At 47.1% G+C, this 14,406-nt stretch overlaps 1 protein-coding gene across 2 annotated transcripts in view; it reads right to left on the reverse strand.

The window, feature by feature from the left end:
• Positions 1-306: 306 nt before the first annotated feature.
• Positions 307-14,406, reverse strand: part of KNDC1 (kinase non-catalytic C-lobe domain containing 1) — an 80,711-nt gene continuing 66,611 nt past the window's right edge. For both annotated transcript variants that reach the window (XM_069980131.1, XM_069980132.1), the window contains exons 22-30: positions 12,943-13,090; positions 12,418-12,585; positions 11,651-11,866; positions 8,220-8,302; positions 7,592-7,742; positions 5,640-5,762; positions 5,459-5,518; positions 2,697-2,854; positions 307-1,671 (exon numbers count right to left, since the gene is read on the reverse strand). In XM_069980131.1, the coding sequence (XP_069836232.1) occupies positions 1,440-1,671; positions 2,697-2,854; positions 5,459-5,518; positions 5,640-5,762; positions 7,592-7,742; positions 8,220-8,302; positions 11,651-11,866; positions 12,418-12,585; positions 12,943-13,090 (1,339 nt within the window). In that variant the 3' untranslated portion in view covers positions 307-1,439. The remainder of the gene's footprint in view (positions 1,672-2,696; positions 2,855-5,458; positions 5,519-5,639; positions 5,763-7,591; positions 7,743-8,219; positions 8,303-11,650; positions 11,867-12,417; positions 12,586-12,942; positions 13,091-14,406) is intronic.

Below are 14,406 nucleotides of genomic sequence, written 5' to 3' on the forward strand. Positions count from 1 at the left end.
TGTATCAAAATAGTGCAAAGTGTGTGTAATGGCGACCAGACCAGTTCATATCCTAATTCAGGAGCCATAGGAAGCTGTCAGCAGTTTTACTTAATAAATCAGTGGTAAAGCATGTGTCCCTGTTGAAATCACTTAAAACAAGGCACCATTAGGTGCTGTACTAGAGAGAGTAGTAGTGACTATGCCCTAGCTTAGGGGTAGGGAACCTTGGCTCTCCAGCTGTTGCAAAACTACAACTCCCATCATGCCTGGACAGCCAAAGCTTAGCCAAAGGCATGATGGGAGTTGTAGTTTTGAAACAGCTGGAGAGCCAAGGTTCCCTACCCCTGCCCTGGCTGTAATCTGCCCACTGCCAGAGCTTATGTGGATTTCACACGTCAATGAAGGCAGGGTGGACACACTATGAGCAAGGGCACCATGACTAGTCACCACTGCAGCACCACCCAGATGACTACTGGTGAATGGCCGCTTTATACCTTTTTTTTTTTTTTTTTTTAAAAAGGAATATTTATATTTATAAGCTGCAACAAGGGTGTAGTTTAAATACTCCAAACTCTGCTGACAGGTTTGTTTAAAGCTTACCCCCATGGTGAAATCTTCATAGTAGATAGATCATCATGGGAAGTACCTTACCTAATCCTTCTGTTGGTCAGGCTTCAGATACAGTGGACCTGCAACCTTGTTTGCTCATCTTCATGTACCATTCATTTAGTTCTTTCATACTGCAGGTTCTACGTGCTTGAAATGTTGCAGAGGCTGCTGTAATCCCAGGACCTTATACACATCCACACACACCTTATCATTCCCTGTTTAAGATATTCAAGTTATATAAACTATCTATCTAATCTATCAGCAAGAAGGAGGTAAAGTGCTGCAGTAATTCAAGTCTCCTACTCTGCCTTATAATGAAATGAATGGGGTGGGCATGTGCATACTCATGGTTATGTGGATGAGAACCAAATCCAATCTGTAGCTCTGGAAGTCTGGAGTCTAAAACTTGTAGGCATAGAGAATACTACATGTCATCATACATCAGTCCTTATTTTTCATGGACATGGAGAACACTACATACATCATACATACATCAGTTCTTATTCTTTAAGCAGAAGCCAAAAATAAGACTTACTATATTATCCAAAACCAATAAGTGCTATATAGAAAAAAACAGGGATGAGTACAGATCTCCTTGGATCATTGTGTAAGTCATAGTGACCTGGTCACCAGTACAGGAACAGGAACATATTAAAACCGATTAGAGTACATAACAGAGAGCCTACATTACTGAAATACGTGAGCCCTTGGCGAATATCTGTGTGCCCCTCAACTGCTCCTGCCACCACTTTGCCCGTCCATCACCCAGAACGTTGGACGGTTCTTAGTTTACTCTTTGGTTCTCTTGAAGGGATACGAGTGCGCGGGTACAGTAACGTGTATGGCTTTCACTGAAACGTCGCCTTCATCCTGCGCAGTGTATCCTGTATCTTACGAGCATGTTTCTCAGAGTTCACATGATGGAAGTTGGCGTTGTTGTCGGCTGCCAGTACGGAGATATCTGCATCGCTGAAATGAGATATGCGTTGGCGGAGGTAAAACTGCAAGTCTGGATCTGGAGTGAAGGAGTAAGGGATTTCTTGAAATGCGTGAACCTGGCTGACAACTTTTGCAATATTCCTGTGGAGCAAAGGAGATAAAAACATTTCTTAAGTGTGCAGTAAGCTCTAGCTCCCCCTAGTGGCCGCTGCTGGCAGCCGTAATTTTATCATAAATAATATATTGGGCCCCCTTCACACTTCATGAAAATCTATCCGGATTTCTTATCAGGAAATCTTGATAGATTTCCTGATCCATAGGGTTCTATTGGGCACATGATACACATCTGGAAGTCTTCATATATTAGTCTTCATATATTACTTAGCAGCTGGGGCCACGGCCAGCACCGGGGCAAGTGCTGCCAAGAGCCAATCCTGGCCCTTTAACTGTGTACACTCCTATGCGTTAACAGTTAAATGTGGCAATGTGCTCGACAAACCTGGGAGCCATTGGCTCCCGGCCCTGTCAGTAGTTTTTATGGCCAGAGGCAGCATTATACCTCTGGCCAGAAGAACCCTACCCCCGCCCCAACGTTGTGGCACACGAGTAATGTCACTCATGTGCTCGCAGAGTCGGAGGTCAGAGAGAAAAGGCAGATGGGAGCACTGCTGCATTGGGAGAGTATAGCCATTTGTTTTTTCCATGGTCAGGAAACACTGATGATTTTCTGAAAGGCCTCCTGCTCAGTGTTTTCTGACCATGGACGTGAAAGAGGCCCTCAATTGGGACATCTTCAAACTCTTTTTTTGCTTAAAGGGAACAATTAATCTGAAAAAACTCAGGAGAGATGATAGTTGGTGGAATGAACAATGGGCTAACAGTCATTGAATTTACTGTAGGCTGTAAAGCAAGTTTTGTTGTTTTTTTTTTACCAATCGGAAATGTAGTTTATTTAATTATTAGATGTCAGCAAACTTTAAAAGCGTCATTTTATATTTTTTTTTTCACAGGCGGACATAGCTTACTAAAAAACAAATGACATTTTTTTCCCCTTTAAAGTTTGTCAGTGCAATACTAGTGGCCATTAATAGGAATAATATATCTGTGTAGAACACTAAGTAGTTTGATCCCTGGCGCTGTAAGAATCCCATCCTTGTAGCGCTCACCTTAACTTATTCCACTTAAATGCTCCATTTGCCATAGTGAAGCCCCCGGTCTCGAGCTGTTGAATGTGCATTGCTAAGAGGTATGCTGAAGGAATCGTGGGTAATGTTCTGAATCTGTCTCCTTTCATCAGACACAAGCTGTCACTCTTCAAAAACACCTGGTGAGAAGCAAGTTTGGAAACAGGAGCCGCTGATAAATTATAGCACGTGAAATGTGTCACCGAGGACAGGACATTGACAGACTTAGCAAAAATTACCAGAGGCTCAGTAATAAACACTGATGTTATATATATGCAATAAACAGAATTATAAATGTACATGGAAATTGGATCTCAGAAGCTTTCATTGAAAGCAAAATAAACTTTTACTAAAACACTGAACAACTAATGAGACTAGATACCTGATGAAGGCCAAGGTTACGGACTAGAAACCTGATGAAGGATGCTAGGCCAAGGTTACGGACTAGATACCTGATGATGGATGCTAGGCCAAGGTTACGGACTAGATACCTGATGGAGGATGCTAGGCCAAGGTTACGGACTAGATACCTGATGATGGATGCTAGGCCAAGGTTTTGGACTAGATACCTGATGGAGGATGCTAGGCCAAGGTTGCGGACTAGATACCTGATGGAGGATGCTAGGCCAAGGTTACGGACTAGATACCTGATGGAGGATGCTAGGCCAAGGTTACGGACTAGATACCTGATGATGGATGCTAGGACAAGCTTACGGACTAGATACCTGATGATGGATGCTAGGCCAAGGTTATGGACTAGATACCTGATGATGGATGCTAGGCCAAGGATACGGACTAGATACCCGATAGAGGATGCTAGGACAAGGTTATGGACTAGATACCTGATGGTGGATGCTAGGCCAAGGTTACGGACCAGATACCTGATGGTGGATGCTAGGCCAAGGTTACGGACCAGATACCTGATGGAGGATGCTAACCCCAAGGTTACGGACCAGATACCCGATGGAGGAGGCTAGGACAAGGTTATGGACTAGATACCCGATGGAGGATGCTAGGACAAGGTTATGGACTAGATACCTGATGGTGGATGCTAGGCCAAGGTTACGGACCAGATACCTGATGGAGGATGCTAGGCCAAGGTTACGGACTAGATACCTGATGGTGGATGCTAGGCCAAGGATACGGACTAGATACCTGATGGAGGATGCTAGGCCAAGGTTACGGACTAGATACCTTATGGTGGATGCTAGGCCAAGGTTACAGACTAGATACCCGATGGAGGATGCTAGGCCAAGGATACAGACTAGATACCTTATGGTGGATGCTAGGCCAAGGTTACAGACTAGATACCCGATGGAGGATGCTAGGCCAAGGACTCCTCCCATTCCTATTGAATCTAAATGGACTTTATTAACCACAAAATTTTGGGGGTTATATGTCTAGGATCTGAGTTTTCGCTGATTCTGGGTGCCAACTGTATAACACATCCAGAACGGTTTATATATATAGTGGGCTCAGCTCCAAAGACCGGTCCATACTCCCTCTTTCACATTGTTTGTCAAAGGGAGTGGTTAACTCAGCAGTGTAAAAGCTTTGGCTGTCAAAGCAAGATAGGAATTTTAGTTTTGCAACAGCTGGAGAGCCACAATTTGACATCCTTAGGTCAACTCATCAAGGCAACTCTTTTCCTAGGTCAGACATAGCACAGAACGCCACAGTGGGAGCCATAGCCACTATATACAGCAACGTCTGCTCTGGCAGACTCAACGTGACTATATTTTGCATGAGAAATTTTTCATATAAATAGCAGTAAGCTATGGGTGGGGAGGGGCTATATTCAATTAAAGGGAACCAATCACGCTAAAATTGGCCATAAAGCTAAGGAAACATGCTGGTTTCACCCAGCATGCATCCCACACATACCCCTGTAGCCTGCGTCCCCTGTACATATAGACCGCAAAGTTACTTTAACAATCTCCCTGTATGTAAATTACCAGCTAAGTAGTCATGGAGGGATTAGCTGGTAAATTACATACAGCGTGGGAGATTGTTAAATTATTTTTGCGGCCTATATGTACAGGGGATGCAGGCTACAGGGGTATGTTTAGGAAGCGTACTGGGTGATGTACCAGCACGTTTCCTTAGCTTTATGGCCAATTTTAGCGTGATTGGTTCCCTTTAAGGGCCAGTTCAAGCTTTTGACTTTAAAGCAACTCTGTAACTCCCTGACGGCTTACAAAGTTGATGGCACCACCGATTAGATATCAATGAAAGTATTAAGAACATATCTTTTTTGCCTATTTGGGCTGTGAATGGTGTCAAAGAGGCGAAGACAATTAGTCACTGGGCCCTAGGACTGCTCCACCTTAATGTGCTGTATGCAGAGTGCACTGTGCTGATTATGCAGGGGGCAGACATAAAGCACGGTAAGGCGTAGAGGTGCTAGGGCCCAGAGTATAATAGGCTCAACCGCTTTGACACCACTTACAGCCTGAATAAAGTTTTTTTTTTTTTAATGAAAAACAGATGCAGGCAACAAGGGTATTTTCTGAATGCTTTTCATCCAGTGGTGCTGTCAGCTCAGCAGATGGTCAAGGGGTCACAGATACACTTTAATCTTTAGGCAATCTTCCAGATTACAGAAGAAAAAACACTGGCAAGACATCTAACATGCCTGAGAGATACATCATTTTCATAAATTTGGGACAATTTTGCCCATTTCTGGCAAGTACTAAATTCAATTGTTTCATACACCTCCTTCAGTGAGCCTACAATATTATTACCTCCACAGCTTTCAGTTCCTCCAGAATTTCTGCCACCTTAGTAGGTAAGTTTTTCCAAGCCTTAATATAGAAAGAGCAAAAATAATATATAAATATAAATGTCATTACAATGACAAATAAATAAGGAATAAATGAAACCCCTTTTGTTTATTGGAACATAAATGAACAAAACAAATCTCACCGGCAGCTGCCGCACTATGAGGTTTTCAAGTGCCCCGAGAATCTGAACAGCGGTTGCAAAGTCTCGTTGTTCATAGCATAATTTGGCGACAAGGAGAAATTTTGTCAAGATGCTCGTCTGTAACTAAAAAGCGTAACGACTTAATAAAAATAAGCTGGAGGGACAGCAAGAGTGTAAGAGGAAGGGAGAGAGTGCAGGAAAGAGCTGGAGAGAGAGAAGAAGGAGCTGATAGGAGGGAGAGAGAGCAAGAGGAAGCAAGAGAGCACAAGAGGGAAGCAAGAGAGCACAAGCAGGAAGCAAGGGAGTGCAAGGCAGTGGTGCTGGAGAGGGAGAGAGAGAGCAGAAGAGGAAGCAAGAGAGCGCAAGGAGGAAGCAAGGGAGTGCAAGGCAGTGGTGCTGGAGAGGGAGAGAGAGAGAGCAGAAGAGGAAGCAAGAGAGCACAAGGAGGAAGCAAGGGAGTGCAAGGCAGTGGTGCTGGAGAGGGAGAGAGAGAGAGCAGAAAAAGAAGCAAGAGAGCACAAGGAGGAAGCAAGGGAGTGCAAGGCAGTGGTGCTGGAGAGGGAGAGAGAGAGAGCAGAAAAAGAAGCAAGAGAGCCCAAGGAGGAAGCAAGGGAGTGCAAGGCGGTGATGCTGGAGAGGGAGAGAGAGAGAGCAGAAGAGGAAGCAAGAGAGCACAAGGAGGAAGCAAGGGAGTGCAAGGCGGTGATGCTGGAGAGGGAGAGAGAGAGCAGAAGAGGAAGCAAGAGAGCACAAGGAGGAAGCAAGGGAGTGCAAGGCAGTGGTGCTGGAGAGGGAGAGAGCAGAAGAGGAAGCAAGAGAGCACAAGGAGGAAGCAAGGGAGTGCAAGGCAGTGGTGCTGGAGAGGGAGAGAGAGAGAGCAGAAGAGGAAGCAAGAGAGCGCAAGGTGGAGCTGGAGAGAGAGAAAGAGCAAAAGAGGAAGCAAGAGAGCACAAGGAGGAAGCAAGGGAGTGCAAGGCGGTGATGCTGGAGAGGGAGAGAGAGAGCAGAAGAGGAAGCAAGAGCACAAGAAGGAAGCAAGGGAGTGCAAGGCAGTGGTGCTGGAGAGGGAGAGAGAGAGAGAGCAGAAGAGGAAGCAAGAGCACACAGGAAGGAAGCAAGAGAGTACAAGGTGGTTCTGGAGAGGGGGAGAGAGAGAGAGCAGAAGAGGAAGCAAGAGACCACAAGCAGGAAGCAAGGGAGTGAAAGGTGGTGGTGCTGGAGAGGGAGAGAGAGCAGAAGAGGAAGCAAGAGAGCGCAAGGTGGAGCTGGAGAGAGAAAGCAAGAAGGAGCTAGAGGAAGAGAAGAAGGAGTGCAAGAAGGAGAGGAAAGGAGTGGAAAAGTGCAAGAGGAAGCAAGAGAGTGCAAAAAGGAGTTGGAGAGTCAGAACAGAGGGGGGAGAGCGTAGAAGTAGAAGAGAGAGCATAGGGGAGCTAGAGAGAGAGAGAAAGCAGACGAGGGAGAGCGCACAAGAGGGAGATAGAGGGAAGAAAAGAGAGAGTGTGACAGCACAAGAGGGAGCTTGAAGGAGAAGAAGAGCTCAAAATGAAGTAACCAGCAGCAAAGAAGACAGTGCAAGTGGAAGCTTGAAGGAGGAAGAGATTGCTAGAGGGAGGGAGAGTACAAAAGGGATTATGTGAAAAGGAGAATAAAAGAGCAATGGGGAACTAAAAAGAGAGTGCAGAAAGAAGATGGAGAGGCGGAAAGCACACACGAGGAAGCTAGGAGAAGTGAGAAAATGCAAGAGGGAGCTCAATCAAGGGAATGAAGGAGAGCTATTATCCTACACAGCTCTACCCATATATGTATGTATACATAGGAATGGACACAACACACACAGAAACAGTGGTTTGAGCCAAATACTGAAAGAATACACATTAAAGTAGAGGGCACTTGGTGAGAAAATGTAGAGAATGCGGTTTTGATAGCAAATATCTGAAAACATGTAAACTAACCTTGGACGTGTGGCATGTAACAATCTCAGCTGCCACCCAGCTACTAACATTGTCTGCGAAGCGTAATATCTGGAGCAGATACTTGTCCTGTGTGCAGCCGGGGGAGAAGAGGCTGCAAACATCTACAGGAAGGGGCTCCACAGAAGAAGTCCTAGCAAGAATACAAGAAATGTATGGAAACATGAAACAAGAATTCATGTCATATAGTCATTGCACTCTATGTCAGTAAAGGGGTCCTTATATACTCATCCCATCCTAATTCTGAAAACTTAACCTTTAATACAGGGATGGGGAACCTTTGGCCCTCCAGCTGTTGCAAAACTACAATTCCTATCATGCCTGGACAGCCTTTGGGAATTGTAGTTTTGCAACAGCTGAAGGGCCGAAGAGTCATCCCTGCTTTAATAGGAAGTTGTAGAACAAGAATGAGATTTGATCACATATTGGTGCTGGAAAGCAATAAAGGGGTCATGTTGCTTCCCACCATTGGACTATCTCCCATGACACCTGCATCACACTGGTATCTCACTTGGCTAAGAATGTATTTTCCTCTCCCCCGGCTCTGAGCCTCACAATATCGCCTGGTGATGTGCAGACTTGACCTTGGTTCACTATTTCACAGACTTACTTTGGATTATTGCTGGTCTTGTCTTTAACTCCTAGCGCTCGTGAGTTCAAGAAGTTGACAGGATGGCACTTCTGAAACATTTCCTACCAAGCATTAATGCAATAAAAAAAAAAATCATTAGCGGCTGTAGTAATAATGATCCCAGAGGTGCAGATGTAATGATACTGTAATAGCTCTATAATGAAGCAGTCGAGGTAGCAGTCGTGTAAACCAGCTTTCATTTTTACAGTCTAATTTCAATGATTACATTTAATAACCTGCAAATGGAAGGGGAGAATTAGGTCAGAATTTCCATATTCAATTGCTAACTCTTTGGAAGTTTAAAAAAAATAAAAAATAAAAACTGAAATAATAAAAGGAAAAATATTTGAGAACTATCCGAAAAGTATAAACTAATATAACATTACTGCATTTTCTTGCCTAGATCTTCTGACACAGCCTAGTGCAAGCGCCACCCCCGGTCGGAGCACAGCCTAGTGCAAGCGCCACCCCCGGTCGGAGCACAGCCTAGTGCAAGCGCCGCCCCCGGTCGGAGCACAGCCTAGTGCAAGCGCCGCCCCCGGTCGGAGCACAGCCTAGTGCAAGCGCCGCCCCCAGTCGGAGCACAGCCTAGTGCAAGCGCCGCCCCCCGGTCGGAGCACAGCCTAGTGCAAGCGCCGCCCCCCGGTCGGAGCACAGCCTAGTGCAAGCGCCGCCCCCCGGTCGGAGCACAGCCTAGTGCAAGCGCCGCCCCCGGTCGGAGCACAGCCTAGTGCAAGCGCCGCCCCCGGTCGGAGCACAGCCTAGTGCAAGCGCCGCCCCCGGTCGGAGCACAGCCTAGTGCAAGCGCCGCCCCCGGTCGGAGCACAGCCTAGTGCAAGCGCCGCCCCCCGGTCGGAGCACAGCCTAGTGGTAGCGCAGCCCCCCGGTCGGAGCACAGCCTAGTGCAAGCGCCGCCCCCGGTCGGAGCACAGCCTAGTGCAAGCGCCACCCCCGGTCGGAGCACAGCCTAGTGCAAGCGCCGCCCCCCGGTCGGAGCACAGCCTAGTGCAAGCGCCGCCCCCGGTCGGAGCACAGCCTAGTTATAGCGCAGCCCCCGGTCGGAGCACAGCCTAGTGCAAGCGCCGCCCCCGGTCGGAGCACAGCCTAGTGAAAGCGCCGCCCCCCGGTCAGAGCACAGCCTAGTGGTAGCACAGCCTAGTGGTAGCGCAGCCCCCGGTCGGAGCACAGCCTAGTGGTAGCGCAGCCCCCGGTCGGAGCACAGCCTAGTGCAAGCGCCGCCCCCGGTCGGAGCACAGCCTAGTGCAACCGGGGCACAGCCTAGTGCAAGCGCAGCCCCCGGCCGGTAGGAGGCGTCCAGTTAGTGCAGCAGCTACACACCACCGTGACCTCCAGGTTTCAGTAGCTGAGCGGATGACACCCAAAGCAATGCCACACAGGAGGGGAGGCAGCACCTGCATACACTAGTACACTAGGTGCTCTAGTATGGTTTTCAGCCTCTCCTAGAAGATAATATAAGTAATATGCTTGTATGACTCTATACAGTTATCCGAGTAAAGCTGAAGGGACACATGGCCCAGCTAAGAGTGTTTGCCCCTTCATTCCAGTGATCGGTGTTAGGGGGTCGCCAAACACAAATTAAGAATCCTGTTGTATCATTGTGATACATCAGATGTCATTTAGAACTTTTTTCATTTTATATTTTAAATGCAAAACATAACAGCAATGCAATTGCTACAAGGTCGATACCTAGCTATCACAGCACGTACAGGAAGCAATGAAGTGTTTAAGGCTATGTGCACACGTGGTATGAGACCGGCCGTTTCGTGACCCCGGCCGGGTCACGGAACAGCCAGTCTCTGGCCGGATCATCTCGGCTGGTACTTAAGTAACGGCCGGGTGATCGTTCCGGCCGCGGAGCTCTGATGCGGGTGCATCAGCGCGCGCCCGCATCAGAGCTTCCCGTTGCACACAGTGAAGCAAGCGGCCGGAGCCGCTCGCTTCACTGTGTGAACTGACAGGTCTTTCTGCGTTCGGAATTCACCGAATTCCGGCCGCAGAAAACTGACCTGTCAGTTTTTTCCGGCGCCGCATAGGATCCCGGCCGGAGCGCATACGATGTTTGTTTGCTCCGGCCGGGATCCAATTACAAATTAGGTTATGTTACACACCACAAAACTACGGCCGTAGTTTTACGTAGTGTGAACATAGCCTAAAGAAAACATAAGCATATATGTAAACATATGCATGGCTATCCCTACAGATTACTATGACTGGTTGTATCAAACGTTATCTTTAAAAGGACCGATACCCTTTAACCAGTAGTGGATTATAATAGGTCCGTTTTGGGTGGTAGCCCGGGGCCCTGAGCTCCTGGGGGGCCCATAGCCAACCAAAAAGACTTTTACTTTCTGTGTTGTATTGTCTCCTGGCTACAGTTCTGCCATGATTTGTAAAAACATCTCTTCTTTTCTACCGCAATTTTGCACAAATCAGGGGCATCAGGACATTATCTATCCTGTACTATGAACATTATGCTAGTGTTGCCACAGTTACAGTGGATTGGGGGGGCCAGGCTTGGTGAAAAACCCAGGACCTATGTAAACTTAATCCGCCCCAGCCTTTAACTCTGACATCTCACAGTACATAGAAGCAGAAACTTATGACAATGCAGTTACATGTGTAGGAGGTAAAGAAAGACCTCTGGTGCCCTCTAGTGGCTGTTGATACAATTAGCTGCTTTGCTAATAAAAGTTTGAAAAAAGGATTTTTTTTTTGCACAATTACAACCCAATTTATGATTTTGTAGACCACTCCATAGGTAAACACTGCAAAGCAAGCCTAAATCTGAAGGTTTCAGAGACATAGTTTTAAAAGGGTTATCCAGCGAATATCTTTTTCTTACAAATCAAATGGTTTCAGAGAGTTATATGGATTTATAATTTACTTCTATCTAAAAATCTCAAGTCTTCCAGTACTTATCAACTACTGTATGTCTTGCAGGAAAGGTTGTTTTATGTTCAGTCTGACACAGTGCTCTCTTCTGCCACCTCTGAGACAGGAACTGTCCAGAGCAGGAGAGGTTTTCTATGGAGATTTGCTGCTGCTCTGGACAGTTCCTGTCTCTGACAGAGGTGGCAGCAGAGAGCACTGTGTCAGACTGGAAAGACAACACCATTTCCTGCAGGACAAACAGCAGCTGATAAGTATGGAGAGAAGTAAATTACAAATCTATACAAATCTATACAACTATACAATCTATACCAGTTGAATTGACAGAAAAAGATGTTTGCCGGACAACCCCTTTAAAGATGACCCAGAATGGGGAATAAAGTCAACGGACAGGTCACTATACATGGATAGGAAAAGACTTGTCACCCACAACCAGCAGTGCAAAGAATAGCTTTCCGAGAGCCATATACACAGGTAATGATAAATAAGTATATACTTACCTCTTGGAGTAGAGTCAGCTGAGTAGCAATTTGCTGAACACTACACTCATGTATGGAGTATGTTCCACACTCCTCCCCTTTGATATAGTAGGAGGACAGGTCTTCTCCAAGTCCAGGGTAGCACGGCCGGGGCAAAGCTGCCGATATTGTGTACTGCTTTTCTCTGTGATGATGGATATTGAGTCCATTGCCTTTAGTGAGTCTCCAGTTAAAGCTCTGCAGAATACGGACATCAAAGATCAGCATCTACTTCCATATAGTAGCACTTTATACATACAGGCAGTGCACCGTCTTGTGGTATGAAAATGATCAGATAATCAATTATCACATATGGACAGGATAAGTAAATTATGTACAATCAATGGAGACATCAGTCCTACATCAATGACCACTGCTTGGTTCATACTCCTCTAGCACAGACAGCTTTGGTTCCCTATTTTAGTGATCACTGTAGGGTATCGATGGCGGGGCCTCCAGAAATTATACATGTATAACCTGTACTGTGGAAAGCTTTCATGGGGACCCCTTTTAAAGGAAGACTATGGGCAAACTGTTATACTCAATATACCTGGTGTGTGACGCATCGCTGCCCTGGGCCCTGCACCAAATATATAGACCATTTTGACTGATTTGTTCCTTAATAATAGAACCCGATAATATTTGGTGTATGGTCCATTATAGGAAAACTCTTAAACAAGCCTGAGATTTTCTATTTGCATGGACTTTGGGAATCCCTTTTAATAGGGAATAATGGCAGGAGAACAAACCTTTCTGGAGACAGTATCCTCAGAGAACTTGGTGCACAGGGAGTGCAAGGATTTGGTGTCATCTCTTTTCTCAGAGCCCAAGGTGGGCGAGGAGATTGTGTACTTCTTACTGGAGAGCTCCTGCAGCAGAGACACCAGGTATTCACCGCGCTCATCTTTAGGAAGAATCTGAAAGGTTGTGAACGGAAATCATTAAACTACAATATAAAATGCAAATGCAGGCAAAAAATTCAATTAAATTACTTTAAACACATTAAAATAATAAATGGCTAATGCAATATGTGCAACCCAGGAAGACGTCTACGGCCAGCTATGGCAATGGTGCATAAAGAAGGTGGAACTAGTTACATACCGAGCATAACAAGCCTGTGGACTGGAAGATGGGAAAAAATCTGTTTTTGATCTCTCATCACTACATATAAAACCATGTACACTCTCTGTGTATACTACAGATGAATGCTAGATTCTATATAGAATTCCAATCCAATTCATGTGAATATGCTACAATGATATTAGTGAAATCACCTGGGAAGTACTCAGGTCTTCAAGCTTGTCTAGAAGATCTGGATTCATGGAGAGGTCAATCTGCCAGCACTCTTCAATCCAGGATTGTAGGAGCACAAGGGACCTATGATAGGCTTTGACATCCATACAAGAGGGGTCCATATCTTCCCTATATTCATAAAGAACACAAAACTGATTGTCATATACAGTATTTCATGTAGATCAAGAGCCTAAAGGATTGGTAACCAATATCTATTTGGAATAGGTCTGACCTCTGGGACCACTGCAAATCACAAAAACCGGGGTACTGTGTCTCCCTATGTCACAGGAGAGGAGGTCAAGCATAGGAGCTGCTTTACTTGCAAATAGGGATGCACGATGCACTGAAATATCGATACTACTATCGATATTTCGGGCTGAAAAACTGTTCGGGACCAGGATTTCCTGGTATCGATACTTTATTTTAAGCTGCACTATTAGGCAGCTTAATATAAAGTATAGCGCAGAGAACACGGCCGGCGGCTATCTGAGCGCCGGCCATGTTCTTTATGTGCCTCTCACTGCCCTCTGCAGTCTCCTCCTCTGCCCTTCCTTCCTCCGCTCCCGGCGGCGTCAATTTCAAATAGCCGGCACTTTGCGATTGCTAGTGCCGGTTATGTAACTGTGTTGATGCCGCTGTCACAACTGACAGCGGCATCTGACCCCTCCTGAGCAGCTCCGTATGCAGCAGGGGTCGGCTACCATGTGTAACAGACCCCTGCTGCCGGTGTCTGTCTGATAATAGAGTCTGGCTCGGCCAGACTCTATTATCAGAGAAATGATTTATGCTGAAGAGTCGGAGCTGCACGGAGGAGAGCGGCTGGAGAGGGAGAGCGGGAGGACGGAGAGGGAGAGCGGGAGGACGGAGAGGGAGAGCGGGAGGACGGAGAGGGAGAGCGGGAGGACGGAGAGGGAGAGCGGGAGGACGGAGAGGGAGAGCGGGAGGACGGAGAGGGAGAGCGGGAGGACGGAGAGGGAGAGCAGGAGGACGGAGAGGGAGAGCGGGAGGTCCGGGAGAGAGGACACATGTGAGGATCCAGCCGGCTGGCAGGTGGGGGAGGTGCGGGGGCTGTGAGGTGCCGACATCAGTATAAGTAGTGCATAGCAGAGCCGAGTGGGCAGTGCGTAGCAGAGCCGAGTGGGCAGTGCGTAGCAGAGCCGAGTGGGCAGTGCGTAGCAGAGCCGAGTGGGCAGTGCGTAGCAGAGCCGAGTGGGCAGTGCGTAGCAGAGCCGAGTGGGCAGTGCGTAGCAGAGCCGAGTGGGCAGTGCGTAGCAGAGCCGAGTGGGCAGTGCGTAGCAGAGCCGAGTGGGCAGTGCGTAGCAGAGCCGAGTGGGCAGTGCGTAGCAGAGCCGAGTGGGCAGTGCGTAGCAGAGCCGAGTGGGCAGTGCGTAGCAGAGCCGAGTGGGCAGTGCGTAGCAGAGCCGAGTGGGCAGTGCGTAGCAGAG

The sequence above is a fragment of the Dendropsophus ebraccatus genome, chromosome 8, assembly GCF_027789765.1.
Source record: "Dendropsophus ebraccatus isolate aDenEbr1 chromosome 8, aDenEbr1.pat, whole genome shotgun sequence".
NCBI classification, from domain to species: domain Eukaryota; kingdom Metazoa; phylum Chordata; class Amphibia; order Anura; family Hylidae; genus Dendropsophus; species Dendropsophus ebraccatus.